General features: G+C 44.7%; 1 protein-coding gene across 4 annotated transcripts in view; it reads right to left on the minus strand.

Annotated features, from left to right (window-relative positions):
- Positions 1–15,728, minus strand: part of nlgn2a (neuroligin 2a) — a 163,085-nt gene that overhangs the window by 93,686 nt on the left and 53,671 nt on the right. For all 4 annotated transcript variants that reach the window (XM_031850811.1, XM_031850808.1, XM_031850810.1 and 1 more), the window contains one exon: positions 7,238–8,151. In XM_031850811.1, the coding sequence (XP_031706671.1) occupies positions 7,238–7,745 (508 nt within the window). In that variant the 5' untranslated portion in view covers positions 7,746–8,151. The remainder of the gene's footprint in view (positions 1–7,237; positions 8,152–15,728) is intronic.

The raw sequence follows: 15,728 nt of genomic DNA on the forward strand, positions 1-15,728 counted from the left end.
CACACACACACACACACACACACACACACACACACACACACACACACGCCCTTTTTCCTTCCATCTCTCTGGCTTACAGGCTATAAATAGCTGGAACTGAGCCCTTGCTAATTCCTTCATTCAGAGTCTAGTGGAAAGGCAAAATGCACACGGCTTTTGATGAGCGCCCTAACAGGAAGATACAGGAAGTGGTGGATGGTTGCCATCACAACCCCACCGCCTCCCCCGCCCCCACTTCCCCCTTTCTCGTGTCCTCGATCTAAATTATGCACTCCTTCGACCTCCACCCACCCATCCATCCCTCCCTGGTTCTTTTCCTTTCCGTGTCTCTCATTAACTATACCGCTGCTTCGCAAGTGAAATCTGCAGAATGCGATCGATATCATAATCTGGCAGTGTTCTCCGTCTCAGTCGTGTAATCGCATTATGAAACCGCTGCATTTGCTTGCATCCACAATAAGTCAAGATACTGAGTCAATTATGCAAATCGTTTCTCCAATTACAGTCATTATCGATATCTGCAGACATTATTTTAACACAGTTACACTTGAAATGTTCAGAAGTGATTCAGTGTTGTTCATTGAGAGTTTTAATGGCAAGAATTACTGAGGTCAGTTGACTGGATTTAAATGTTAAGGATCAGAAAAACAAGCCAGGTATAATATAAGTTCAGTGAGATGCAGTGAGATACACTGGCTCGGTCCGATCATGTTAAGTAACCGTAACCAGGCGCGGCAGGCCTGCTTATTAACTGGATAATAACCTGGTTAGGTTTATGCTACAAAGGTACCTGTTTAGGTTTTGGAAAAGATTGTGGTTTGGGTTAAAATAGCTGTTTGTTAGGTAGAATAACTTCATGTGTTACATAGCTGGTGCTAGTATGGTTCAGAAGATATGTTACGAAACTAAGGACACAGTAGTCAATGTTGACTTGGTTTCACAATGGTCTCAAACAGAGGTCTCCCAGATGAAAGTCGCGTGTTTGTTTGACTCGTCCACCCTTCCATCTTTACATTGGAGTTAGTTGAGAGCCCGGTGTGTCTCATAACTCAGACACTAAAAGGTGCCTCGGTATCAGACGCTGAGCTGCTCTGACCAAGCTGCGGTATTTGAGCAGATGGTGGTCAGAATGGGTTGGGTTTCAATCTAGCAAGAGTGTCTTATTGAAAGTGTTCATCTCTTTTAAAATGTTTGACATTTGTTGACAGTGGCGTCAAAAGGATGTAACACATTTTGAGACGATATGCTGTAGATATCTTGCCTGTTGTGATATTTTCAAAATGTTGTCTGTTTGATTCAAATACCTTTTGAGAGCTTCAGTACAATCCAGTGTTCAGATTCATCTATCCAGGATTGCTGACCACCTCAAATGACGCAAGAGGTGCACTTTAATGAAGTAAAATGCAAGTCCAGTTAGACTCAGATTTCAAAACTTTTAAAACCTTAAACATTTATAAAATGTGACTGCATCCCACAAGAAGGAATTTCAAAGAAAATCTCTCAAATACAAACACACACCCTGCAAGATTTGAAAATAAGTCCATCCCACACGACACAATAATCAGAGCTCTCTCTCCCTCTTCCACGCCCACAGACACACAATCACTCCCTTTCCCACACTTGATCCAAGTTCTCCTCCATTCTTCTCCTTGTCTTGTAAAACATGTCAGCCTCAGTAGTTCTGGACACATTTCTAATAACCTCTCCCCCATTCCAACAGTCCACCAAACCCACAGGTTAAACCAGCTAAGCAGTCGGCAATTTAAAAATCCTCCTCTTCCGCTCGTGTCTCACATTTGATTTTGTAGGTCTGTGCTGAGAGGACTGGTGCTACCGTCCAAGATGTTTCTCTAATATGAACAGAGATAGAGCTTTGCCATCCCTGGGGAACCGCCTTGGTATCTTTACTGACGTGTTGATTGCTTTCCGCCCTTAAGTAAAACTCTACTATCCTTTTGTTTTTCGTGGAGCTTAGAAAAGTCACCAGCAAGCTAGGAGAAAGATATCGCCATTTCAAACCCCACCTACAAAGCCCCACCCCACCTTAAACCTATTTATATGCAAACAAATCATAGTCACAAATCTAGTTCAAGATCACTAACCGTTAAACTTTTCTTAATTTAACTCCTTGTCAGACTTTTCAACAACCCCGTACACCTTGTATACTGTGGCTGCCGGTGGCCCTTTTCTCGGTATGCATTGAACTGTCCTAGGTTGAATGGAAAAGTTCAAAGCGAGTGACCGACCCCGGCTGATTCGATTCTCTCTTCACCCCCACCGACCTCCCGGAGTAAGACAAAGCCTTTGACCGAGCAGGACTGTTGCTGTCTGCTCCACTGTGCCTCAGGATGGAGTAGAGGGGAACAGGGAGGAGGGGGAGGAGGGAGGTGGAACAGGGAGGAGGCGAAAGAGCAAAGAAGACGGACTCAATCTGATTTGGTTTTGTAAGGGATGGACCAGAGGATGGATGAAGCCCTCTGCTCTGACGTCTACCCTCTCTAAAATGACAACCACCTAGAGATGCCTGACTTCAAATCTGACTCTCTGCTTCTCAATCTGTCCTTGTTGCTTTATTAAGTTCTGTGTTTGGTCTCCTTCAGTTCTGGCAAGCGTGCTCACATCAAAGTAAACTTTTAGTTTTGTGATAAAGGGTGTGTGTGTGTGTGTGTGTGTGTGTGTGTGTGTGCGAGGGGGTGCCTGTCCCCTGGGAGCTACAGGACCATACAGTATGTAACAGCAATTGTTCATTCTAAGGGAAGTGTATTCTGCCTGCAGAAAGATGGTGATCTATTTTCCCCATCATCCCTTTTTTGATCCCATTGCTGTTCTTTAGAGGGTATCATCTGGGCCTGGCAGGAGAAAGAAAGAGATGGAGCAGAATAATCAAGGTTTTTTCGGGCATCGGAAGCAATATATTTCTTTTTTTTGCACTGCTGCATGCCGGCATCTCTCTCTCCATTATTTATTTGTTTGTTTTATCTCTTTCATTTATTCATTCATCTCGAGCCCTTTGGCGGTGCCGATGTCGCAGCGCGGCCCTCGGACCACCATTATCGTGTTAGTATCGAACCCTTCTTGATGAATCTCCTCAGAAAATTGAAATATTGCAGAATGGGGAGATGTGGGAGTTTGAGTTTGATGCATGGAGATAGATGAAGTATTGGATGGAATAATTTATAAGGCCTCCAGCTTTGCACCCTGCAGCTCAGCCCGAGAAGCACGGAGCTGACAACGCTGAGGTTAGCGGTTCAAATCCCAGAGGATTATCTGGCAAACTGATGTATATTCTCCTCCAAGAGGCCTAATTGAATAGAACTAGCAGCTTAAAAGGCATTTTGTAACAGCTCATCAGGGTTAAACCTCAGCCGACCACCAATAAATCTTCTAGGGGTGGCGGAGTCCGCCTCCGTATGTTCAAGATCCATACTTGTCGGTTTTATTTCAGAAATAAAAGCTTATATTTAGGAATTATTGATCTTAAAATGCTGTTTACACCAGTCACCAGCAGGGTGTCACAGTCAGATGCCTCAGAGGCCCAACTGAAAGGCTTGTCTTCAGTAGTGGGACATGCATATTGATACTGTATATTGGTTGGCCCGAAGCTAATCACAAATTGTCACACGAATGGGTGGGAGGCGATTTGAGGGAAACAGGCGGGAAGGAACAGATGAATATAAAAGGCTAGACTTCCTTTAAGGAAATGGTACATCGCAATATATGCAAAAGACTACTCAGCCAGGAAAGGTGTTGTCTGCAGGTGTTGTTGTTCTACGATCGAGATTTTCCTTCTTCACCTAACATCTAAGCCACGGTTCCTCGTGTATGAGATGCTGTGTGTTGGCAAACATTTACAGCGAGCTCCCATTTGAGGAGCTGCCGAGTTCAGCTACTCCGACTTATTTACCATGAAGCCTTGCTCCTTGTTAATGGTTGCTGACTGCTGAGAGAAGCATGCGGTTTGTCGGTGAGCCTGAGGCATCAGCAGCATCAGCAGCAGCAGCCGGTCGCTCCCTCCCTTCCCCGCGTCCATCGATCCACTGTGACTCTGCAGGAGCCAGATGAAAACCTCTCGCTATGATTTATGGGATGTCATCTCCAGGGGAACCGTCGGAGCCCCTCCCTCCCAGCATTCGGTGAAGGAGCCACCTGCCGGAGGGGCAAATCCAGTTCCCCTGGGTCCTAAGGTCCGATAGCGGTATTCCAATGACCATTGATGTATTCTTAATATTGTGCTTTACGTATTTGCTTGTATATGGTTCCATAATCTGTCCTTTTATTAAATAACGTGTACATAATGAATCATTAGGTGCGTTGACAATGTTAAAACGTATGATTGATGAAGTAAGAACAAATATCCACTCCAGTTCCAGACTCCAAAATATTCATGTACTGGATGTAATACAACTTAAAATCATTTCCAACATTAGATTAAGTTTCTGTAAATCAGATAGATAACAAGTGTAATTTTGTATCATTACTGTAACATGATTAGTTATGTTCCCTTTCTTGTTTGTTTTTCCTCAAAGTATTACAATTTCAGAAACATATTTTTTCATGCGCGCCATGGAATTAGTAAAAAAATGTCAACACATGGCTAGCTTAGCAACTTATTAAGTACTTAAGTATTAATTAAGGGGCCACGGGTAAGCAGCAAATGTTTGCGCGTGTGTTTATCTAACAAACACACATTCTTGTCAGTGTCCCACTTTCCTCCATTTGCACTGATGGCAGCATTAAGCAGTAATTCTGCAGCCTTAATCCACTTAAAATTAGAGGAGGTTTAGAAGGATTCTGTTTTAAGGGTGCCCTATAAAGAGGATACACGTAAAAGGCCTCAGGAGACTCAGAGATGCAGCATTCATTATTACAAAGTAAGGAGAATAGAAGGGGAATGGACAGCGAGAGGAGAGAGTCATCGTGAGAGCATATTCAACCTCGTGTGGCGTTGTGTCTGATTTTTGATCTACTGGCCAAAAGCTTTCTCCTCCTCTCTGCTTTTCTTGCTTCCTCTTTGCCTCCCCTCCCTCACCAAGCAGCACATGTAAAAAAAAAAAAAAAAAAAGTAAAACTAGGGGAAGCAGAGAGGAAAGGACGAGCAGAGAGAAAGACAACCCCTGGAGCTTTTGGATAAGTGCTGAGGCCAGCAAATGTCATGCCTGAATCATGAATCAAACAGTGCCGATTATGAGGGATGAAGCAAGTTTCATACGTTGGCGCTGCATGTTTTTAACACCAAATTAAATCATATTTGTTCTACTATAGATGTTGAAATGTATGACTTTGTTCTAATGCATTAAACATCCGCCCCGCTGAAGTATTATGCTGACGATGTAACGCTGCTGTTCCCCGTTGATGAATGAAGGTCACTATTCTACACCTGTGTGACTTTTTTCCAGCGAGTGCACTGTACACCTCTGGGACAGTGTGTGAGCGAGAGGCCGGGGTGTATATCTCTCTCTGTATTATATCACAAGTCTCACAAAACAGGAAGAAGAAAAAAAGCTGTGCAAGACTGCGAAATGAGTCCAGACCTGATGTATAGTGTTCTATATGTGCCCGAGGAGCTGTAAGTGGCAATGACAGGGTGTCGAGGGCTGAGGCTGCGGTGTTGGAGCGGAGAGGCGGAAGGAAGGAAGGAAGGAAGGGAGGAAGCGTGTTGAGCTGTGAGGGGCTGAAAAAAAAAGAAAGTCCAGTCGAGTGATGGAAGTGCTGACAGGGCGACCGAAATGTGTTCGAGCATTTTTTTCAGGGTGGAAATCACTGCCTCATCACTACACTGTCGTACACACCGACATACAGGCAGCAAGAGAGACACAGATGAATGCAAACATCAAGGCACACACGTGCTGGTATTGATACCGTCAAAGCAGGTGATGGAGGATTATTTTCTAGTTGACTTGACACAAAACTTGTGTGTGCTTATCAAGAAAAAACAGGAAAAAAAAACCCACATTGTGTTAGTACAGTAAGTTGCTTTCTGAAGACCTCCAGTTGTTTGAGGTCAAACCAAGAGACAGTTTCTGGATGAGGAAACCTGACAGCCTTCTCTTTGTGAAAGGGGCTGGCTTTGTGCAGAGATATAGAAATGAAGAGACAAACGTGACACACGTTATACAATATCCTAGGCGAGGAGAGAGAGAGAGAGAGCTGGTGGAAGTCTCTCCTCTTTATATCTGCCAACAAAATGGAAATATTTCTCTTTTATTGCTCGCACACCTCAGAGTGCCTGGGCAGACAAAAAACGTCTGCGGAAAGATCTGAGTTGAGAGAAGAGGCTTCTTGATGAAAAGAGAAAAAGTCAGATGTCACCTAATCTTTTTCTCATAAAGCACCTTGGACACGGCTTCAGTCCTGGCCTTTGTTCTTTTGCTTTACAACACCTTGAATGGGAAGGACTGTAAAACCAGGGTAGGGTAATTGAAAAATTATCCATAGAAAATTTTGCACACTATTTCTTTTAAAAAAAAAATATATATATATATATATATATATAAGCCCCTACACAAACACACACCATGCATATGCAATAGTGCATGTATATGGAAAAAAATGTAGACATTCACAAGAGTTTTCCAGACATTTTTTCCACATTACGTGAACTTCCCTAGGCTCCTCTCCATCATGAGTGGTACTAATTGACCGTTCCCTACACCCCTCCACTGAACATCGATTGTCCAATCATAGCGTAGCAACCGTAACTAGGCACAGCTGGCCTGTCAAGCTTTGGACGTGTCTGCATGCTGAAGTGGTGTGCATGGGGTTGTAGTAGGAGCTGTGGATGGTGGTTTCTACATGGATCACGAGCCTGTGAGGATGCAGATTTTGTGCCTGGGATACGAGGCTGTTTAGACCCCTTTACAGGGTTCTTGTTTTAAATGAGTCGACTGGAAATATCTAAAAAAGTGAGCCGGTCGTTTCCAACCCTCTCACGAAGGTACTTACAATTGTTAGCTTTCTCAGCACTGTTGCTGTTGTTAGCGCTGTTAGCTGTTAGATGGCAGCCCAGGCATCTCTGTGCAGGTAGACAATCCAGACTGTGTGGGTTGTAGCTGCTGCAGTAGTGGGCCAATCAAACGTCACATTAAATGGAAGATATGAAAGCTTGAGAGGCATAGCAAGAGTACCTAAGGAGACGGGGCTTAGAGAACAGTCAATCTATTCATTCTACCCACTGTCACCCACTAAATCCCTCATCTCCCAGCCTCCCCCAACCCTTCATAAAACAATGCCCACTCACCATCCTCAGTGGGCACGTAGATATTGAGGTAGAGGCAGTCCTCGCTCTGGTTCTGGATGTAACCCGCCGCCACGTCCAGATTGTCAGTGAACCACACAGGCAGCATAATCTCTGGGAGCACGCCGTGGACATTCTGAGGGCACACGGGGGCAAACTGGGTGGCGTTGCGGATCTCCTGCCAGGATCCCGGGGCTTCGGGCGGCTGAAAGCGGCGGTCGCCGATGGGTGCCGTGGCATAGGGGACGCCCAGGTACTGCTCTACAGGGCCCAGGATCTCGTTGTTCAAGTCCTTCTTGATGCCTCTGATCTTACCGTAGTTGGTGGTGACTAAGGGGTTTTTGGAAGGGTCCATTTTCTGGCTCGAGGCCAGGCTGAAGAGCACAATGAGGCCTAGCAAACCCATTAGGCACCAGTCCGTAATGAGACTATGGGGGCGCGTTCTGGACAACAAAGGGTGCCCCCTTTGTTTACTTAGAGCAAGTGGAAGGGGGTACATGACTGGATTCATGGTGTTCAGCCACCAGCTTTTAGTCTGTTCTGAAGTACTTCAGTCTTTTTGTGAGAGAATGTGGATTATAACCAACAGTCTGGAAGGTAAAGTATAAGAGGGGATTTAAAAACCAAAGCAGACAGACCCTGAAAGAATAAAAGGAGCTTTTTTGTGAAGATTTGATCAAGGCCAGGAGCTCTGCGTGAAGGTGAGATGGAGGGCAAAGCAGTCGCTGGGGGAGAGAAGGGTCGTTGGGGTGCCGGAGAAGGAGGCCGGACCTCGGTGCAGGTGCCAGGTCAGTGTTGATTCTGAGCAACAAGGATCCGAAACGCTTCCCCAGTCATGGTTCTGTTGCGTTCCATCCCTATTGGTCCTCTATTATCCAGATCATTTGATCAATGTGTTTTTTAACAGCCACAGAATTCTGCAGGGTGAGGCAGAGAAGGGGAGGAGGAGGGAGATTTAAAGGATAGGGATACACAGAGCGAAAAACAGAAAGACAGAGGGTGGCAGAGGGGGGGGGGGGGGGGAGAAAGATAAGAGAGATTATAGTTTATCTGAAGCAGAAATATATTCCATTAAAAGTTGTCAGTGCAACATTCGCCCTTCAACTGTTGCCAAGTGAAAAACATTTCCTGAAATGAAAGCAGTGGAGATGAAACGACAGACAGCATTGTTGAGATGAAGTCAAAAAGACTCATTTTGGGAACTTTTTACGGCACGATCAACGTGTTTCGCTTCACACAATTACAAACTGAATTCTCCAGCATGTAATACTCGTGATCTGTTGTCTGGTTTTTGCAATGTAATCTAACTCGCAAAAAACAGACGAGTCCACTCTGTCCTGGTCTGACCTGTATGAAGACATGCATCAATCCTCTCCAGGAGAACTGTGTGTGACCCTGCAGCATACAAACACAACCCTGCAGAGAGCTCCTGCAGCTGATGTAGACACTGCTACTGGTGCCTCAATATTTAGCCTCAGTTTAGGAAACTATCGTATCGGGCACTTACTTTAGTAATTGAGTATTACATTGATTAATCAATTGGATAAAATACAATTTTGCTTTATTAAGGAGGAATAATTAATACACAAAAGAGAAAATATGACAAGTAATTGGTTTGCTTCATCATATTTTTTCTTAAACTGAATACAAAAATATTATCTGTCAAAAGTACTCTTCTGGCTTTCATCTATAGGGGTTATTTGCATGAAAACACAATTCATATTATTAGGGAAATAAATGATTGAATTTTTAATTAAATAATTGCTTTGATTAAAAAAATCTTGGCATTAGCAGTTTAGGCTTAGAGTTGTTATTGCTGTGAAAACAACTGTATTTATTCAAGTATCTCACCAAAAACTACATTTTACAAGATAACATTTGAACACACCATGATAGCGTTATAATTCACCTTCTCCCAATACAAATTTTTACCGAACAGAGCTTGAACACATCATATTATAACTCAACGGAACCTCCGTTTAACATTCGCTGCTAGCGCAGTTCTTTAGTCAAGCAGGACTGTCCACCAGCTGTTGGACAGCTGTTAGCTGCTAGCTGTTAGCTGTTAACTGCTAGCTGCTAGCTGCTAGCTGTTAGCAGCTAACGTCAACTAGCTCTCCTCTCCTTGCGTCCATGATCTTTAGTAATTGGAGCCACTTCAGTTTCTCGAGGAATCCTTTCAGCCCGAGTACAGTAGACAGCGTGGGCGAGGAGTAGAGGCTTGGGATTAGGGTGAGCCTTTCACTGCCCAGTTAGGTCAAGGGTCAACAATGTGCGCCTGTAAGCAGCTTATAACAGCCCGGGCATTTTTGGGCTACACGCAGAGCACAAAGACACACACACATGCACGCAGTAAGCCTTAATTGACCCACACATGAATAAGTTCCCACACACTGTACACTCATCCATGTAATCTACTGCGGAAATGTGCAAATCCTCATGTAACTGACCCAGTCCGAAATGCACGAGGCATGGAGGAGATTACCGCGTCATGGCATTGTTGGGTGGTGTTATGTAACGGTAGGAGGCCAACACCCTATAGCAGTAATAAAGACAGAGAAATCTCTTTTATGTTCCCATGGACGCTCTATTTCCATCTTATCCGATTTTTTTTTTACAATTCACCATTACCTCTTTCACGCTTCTCCCTTTGCTTTATCGTCATGCCTTAATTGTCCCATTAAGCAAGTCATCATTAACCGTATTATTGGATCGCCTGCACCCACTGGAGCGCCTCTGTGTTTTTGTTGTCTTCCCCCCCTCCCATCCCCCTACCGCCCTCTCCCACTGCCAATAAAGCCGTTTGAATTTGAAAGTATGGGAGTTAAGTGTCCTGAGGCAAGACGGCAGATAATGAGAGTCTATAGGCTGATGAGCAGGCGAGCAGTCTCACTCTCACAGACACACAAATAGGGAAGCTCCTTCATGTAATAATAAAGTTTCTTATGTACAACAAGCTCTTCGAGCGGTAATTGCAAGCGAGTCCGTAGCCGTCTGTAATTGTTCATTGTCTTCTTTTGGTACAGTGTGTTCCACCTAAATTTATTGGCGGCTGCCTTTGTTCCTACTCATTGTGGACTTCTCTGTTCCACCCACGCGCCTGTGTGTGTGTGTGTGTGTGTGTGTGTGTATGTGTATGTGTATGTGTATGTGTATGTGTATGTGTGTGTGTGTGTGTGTGTGTGTGTGTGTGTGTGTGTGTGTGTGTCTGGGAGCATATACTCTCTTACAGAGGAGCGGGCAGCCCGATGCGAGCTCTAATTAAACCACAGAGTCTAGAGGCCGGCTCGCTGCGCAGAGCGCGCAGGGACGACCCCTCCACCCACACACACACACACACACACACACACACACACACATGCATCCAACAATTTACCATTACGCTTTCATCCTTCCAAAAGACATAAAAGGGAATGGGAGATGGAAAAGAGAGCGATAATGAGAAGTGAGAATGTAGATGGAGAGGAAACAGGTCCTGGTGTTAATGGAAAGCCTCTCTCCGGTCAGCAGAGACTCTTTGGAGTGCTCGAGCGAAAAGCCACATGAGGTGCTGCTTCACTGACCCTGGAGTCTCTCAGAGAAGCGGCCGTCTAAAAGACACACATCCAAGAGGCCGAGGAGGGGGGCCAACTGGACTCCTCTTGCCCGCAACGAGCCGGAATACTTGGTTCAATTCCAAGGTCCTGGCAGACTGTTAGTGTCCCTGGAGGGACCTCCGGAATTTCGGGGTGCATCTGAGTGTTTAATTGCTAATTGGCTCAATTAGGAGGCCTAATTGGTCCGGCTTTGCTGTGAGCAGCGGGAGAGCTTAAGTGATTGATGAAGCAGAGAGGGAGAGACTGGTGGGAGGAGAGCTGAGCATGGACACGGAGCCATAAAAAAGAGGTAGAGCACGTGTGCCGTCACACTCACCGACGCAGACTTAAAGGAACAGGTTCTCCCCAACACACTGTGTATCCCGCAGGTACACACGGATGCACACTCACCCGTGATTCAACTCATCAGGAGAATGTTTTTTTCCTCAACCTCCCGAGAGAAAGAGAGAAGGAGGGGGCCCTGCACAGGTCTTTTCAGTATAAACCTCCCATCTTTCTCTCGGTCACTTGGTATTACTCATCTAAATGTGTTCCACAGGAAAAACCTCTGGAGAACAACGCAACACAAAGGATTCTATTTTCGTCTCTTGACCAGCCCGTTCACTGCCAGCTGTATACTTCAACAGGGCCGTCGTGTCTGGCGCTACATCATTAAGGATGAGCAAAGACATATAGCATCATTCTTCGGGACTTGGAAACTATTTATGGTCACAGCGCTCAGACCTGCAACTTCTTGCTCTCACAGACCGCTGTGCTGTCTGGGGCCAGACCCAGCCTGAATCTGACCCACAAATCTGTAATACAATTTAGTTGCTTAATTTGTTGACTTGAAACGTCTCCTGCCTGTTAACAAATGCAATTAGACGATGCGGCCATTTTCTTCATATTGGGCCCACAGCTAGGCTTTAAAAATGGGACCATTTCTCAGTACAGTTGACATCCCCTCTGCTGCAAAACAATAAAAAGTGAATGTTGTGAAAAAGAGTTAAAGTCGACAGTGAATGCTGAGCATATGAGACAGAGTGGACAGCTAAATACTTCTCATGAAGGTGGAGAAGAAAGCAGAATGACTGATCTTGAGTACAACATCAAACAGCATTTTTACAGCATCTACACTAAAAGGTAGAATAAAGCAGCTTTATGTCTGGCATCTGTCTGAATAATTCTTTTTTTGTTCCTATTGCTTTGGATATACTGAAGAGAACAGTTTGACATTTTGAGGAATCTCTTATTCACCTTCTTGCAGAGAGTTAGCAGGGCGCCAGTGTTAGCAACCGAAAATCTGTCAAGTGCAACTCAATGTTTTCATTGAAAGATGTTGGGGTGCCTGTTACACCTGTACCCAGACCCAATGTACCACGCGTCTCCCCTGTCCCTGGTAAGAAGCCCAGTCAGCCTACCACATGCAAATGCGAATAAGCACATTCCACAACACTATTTCTTTAAGTATAGAAACATGAAGCACACTGCTCAACGTGATACTCAATTAACTCTGCCTTTGACAGAGGAACTCTTTACCGTTAAGGTAATTATGCAGGGGTTATATGTATTTGACACAGTTTGGAAGAAGTGAATCCACTGTGGGCTAGTGTCACAACAAACAGGTCACTGAACCTATTACAGGGATATCACCCCTCGGTGAAACTACAAGACCGAGTAAAACCTGAATATAGAGGAAGTAGCATCGATCAGGAAGCACCGTGAGGTGTGTTGAGGCTTTGCCTTGTTTTCAATGTGTTTGTGACACTTATTGAATGAACTGATGTTTAAAAAACTTTGCAGTAATAAAACCCAATGCAAGACCACAAGACTGCGACTTGGAGGATGTAATTATAAATAGACTGCTACATAGTTAGATAATAGATCATTAGATTGCAGGTGTTTGTGGGGAAAATGCCCTCCCTCATCACTTACAACAGGCCTCAACAGAGATCAGATTCCACAAATTGTTACACGTCCTTCATTCTGCGGATCTCAACTTCAAAACTGACACCAGACTTTGATGTTGTTGCCATGAGGGAGGGGTGGGGGGGGGGGGAGCCGCTTCACTGCTCACATGAAGACAAGAATTACATAAAGTGCTTATGATTCCATGTTTTCAACAGCAAGCCCACTTTGTTATCTTTAATTGCTGCGAGGAGACGCTTTTATGTGCCGTGACAGAGGCTTCCTGCCGGTAATCTTCCATGTGAAGGTCATGTGTCTGCTCATGGTGACGGCAGTGTGATCAGCGGGCGTGATTGAAATTGCACCTAATTTGAGAGGAAATAAGGGGTTTGTTCCTTTATGTTTCTAAAGCCCGGGTGTGGATTTGGATTAGATGAGGTTGTGTAATGGAGTCATGTGCACATCAAAATGGAAAGCCTTCTGGTATTCTACTATAATCCTGTATGTTTTGTATCTAGCTCTTCTGCTTGACTTTACCGCAAAGTACAAGAGAAAGTGTTCTACCTGGACCCAGTTACAATGAACATTTAGACTCACGTCCTTGCACTACTCTCACAGATTGGGTACCAGGAGGACCCGTGAAGCCCGATACCAGACAATCAAAAACATTACTTGGTGTTTGTGCTACTTTCGGCCGCTATGGTAAAAAGCACATCACGCTGCCCTCTTTTCCGTTGCAATGGTTTTCTCTCACCTGCTCGTTTGTCTTCACAAATTCACCGCGGCTCTTTAGCTAAAAAGTTTCCCCAGCTTTCCTCCAGCGGACAAATCAGCCCGGGGATCACTGTCTAAGAATCGAATCCATCGCCACTCTGCCACATAGCTTACTGGGCACAATCTAAATCCCACCAAAACCAATTCCACCCAATTTTACTCCAATACAGCCGCCGAACCACCCGCTAAGACCTCCCCTGTAATTGCTTGCCACCTCTCCCTCCGTCTTGCGAGTCGGTCTGTCAGTGCCGGTTCAACTTAATGATAGATAATAAGCGGACTTTGCCAGGCTGGCGGTGCCGGCCGATAGCTGGAATTCAGTGTGCGAAAGGGTGGCGGATGAATGAGGTCAGAAAGGTACTGCCTTAAAAGTATCTCGAGGGTCTGGGGGAAGAAAACAGATGAAGACAAAATCAAAGCAGCCACACATATACTGTATATATAAAGTGCCTGCATCGCGTGAATCTACGCAGCTGGACGTACAACAAGCTAGAACGTACACAGCAGCACTGTTACCGTCTCAGTGTGCAGCCAAGCGCAAACACACAAACACACACACACACACACACACACACATGCGCCCACGCACACGAATACTTTACGCTCATTATCACCTCAAGGCTTCCAAGGTCTGACAGTGTCTGATTGGGCACAGCTCATTTGTTTCCACAATGGCTAAGTAATACATCAAGGCTGAGACATGGAAATTTGACATTCGAGCGTCGATGTGTCCCTGTGACTGTGAGCATATGTATCCACACAAACGCACAAATGTGGCTGCTTGTATACGTTTAGCAAAAAACGTGAATGTTTTGGAGTTTCTGTGTGTATCCATGATGCCCGTGTGTGTGTGTGTGTGTGTGTGTGTGTGCGTGTGCTTTTATCTGTGGGACGGGAGTTAGATGTGTTGATCGCAAAGTCATTTTTGAGGACACGGTAGAGTGGAAGCTGAGTGGTTGAACAGAAAAGGGCCTTTTCATCTCTGCAGATGCCACGTTAATGCCAGTAGATGGGGCGGACACAAGTGTGTGTGTGTGTGTGTGTGTGTGTGTGTGTGTGTGTGTGTGTTCTTGTATGTTTGCCATCCTGCTGACAGCCTGAGTGCAGGCTCCGAATAGAAAAGAGCCGGCGGCCAGGTCAGTCCTCACTCTGGCTCCTGTCAGTGCCATAATCTTTATAATTTTTCATCCGTCCATCTCGGTGTGGGGAAGAAGGAATCAGATATATAGCTGGACACATATAGCTGGAGGGGGGGGGGGGGGATGTATGTTAAGAGCGTGGAGGAATGTAAATCAACTAACATCCAGCTCTTCAGAAAAACAGGAAAAAACAACACTAACAGTGAGCTGAAGTCAGGGGAAAGTTTTCGGCCGTATGACATATAAGGCGGTATCATACATCATTTATTAATTTACCGCATTTTCAAATTGTCAAATTCATGTAGCATCATGCTACCATCTCTGGTATGCCATTAAATACCTTATTATTCACATGTGAATACAAATTTCAAGCAATATTCTTGATCTTTACTAAGAGACTAATTTGCTGGCTGATTAATGTGCTGCACTCTCTTGCAACACCGCCATTCCAATGACTTTGTAAGTAAGGAACATCAGATTGTTTTTAATTGTGCAGTCCACAGTCTGACAATGAAGGATGAAGGTAGCTCTCTGTATGTGAATGTCATTCTTAAAGCGGTTCCACTATTTTACAACGTCCACAGGACGGACGTGAAGCTTGAACTGGAATTACTCCTCCGGATGTTCCAGTGAAGGATTTTCATAAATAATACAATTCTAAAATGTATTTTAAATAAAGTGAAATTCTCTCTACTTTGAAGCCAGGGAACGTAACAATGCAGAGAATTTAGGTGAAGAGCAATAATTCCATGGAGATCGAAATTTAAATTACTTCATGGAGATACATTTTATGAATTTTGTTTTCCGTTTTCTGGTGAAGAGATAGACGTCTATTAAAAGACTCACCACACTCATATAACACTGTCATGCTCGCAGTGGGTAGTTTTTTCATGAAGTATGAAAATCGATGCAGCAGAACCAGAGATATCGTCTTTTTACTCCGTGCATTCTCACTCCTTGTCAAAAACATGTTACTTACATTACCCACAATGCAGCTCGACCGTGACAGTTCGATCGGAACTCGGGCGTGTTGTGCTTCCGTCAGATAACGCAACCTGGAGCAGCTAGCGTCAAGCAGAGTGAACGGATGTGTGAAAT

Source organism: Anarrhichthys ocellatus, unplaced genomic scaffold, assembly GCF_004355925.1.
Source record: "Anarrhichthys ocellatus isolate YVR2014 unplaced genomic scaffold, GSC_Weel_1.0 scaffold11, whole genome shotgun sequence".
NCBI lineage: Eukaryota > Metazoa > Chordata > Actinopteri > Perciformes > Anarhichadidae > Anarrhichthys > Anarrhichthys ocellatus.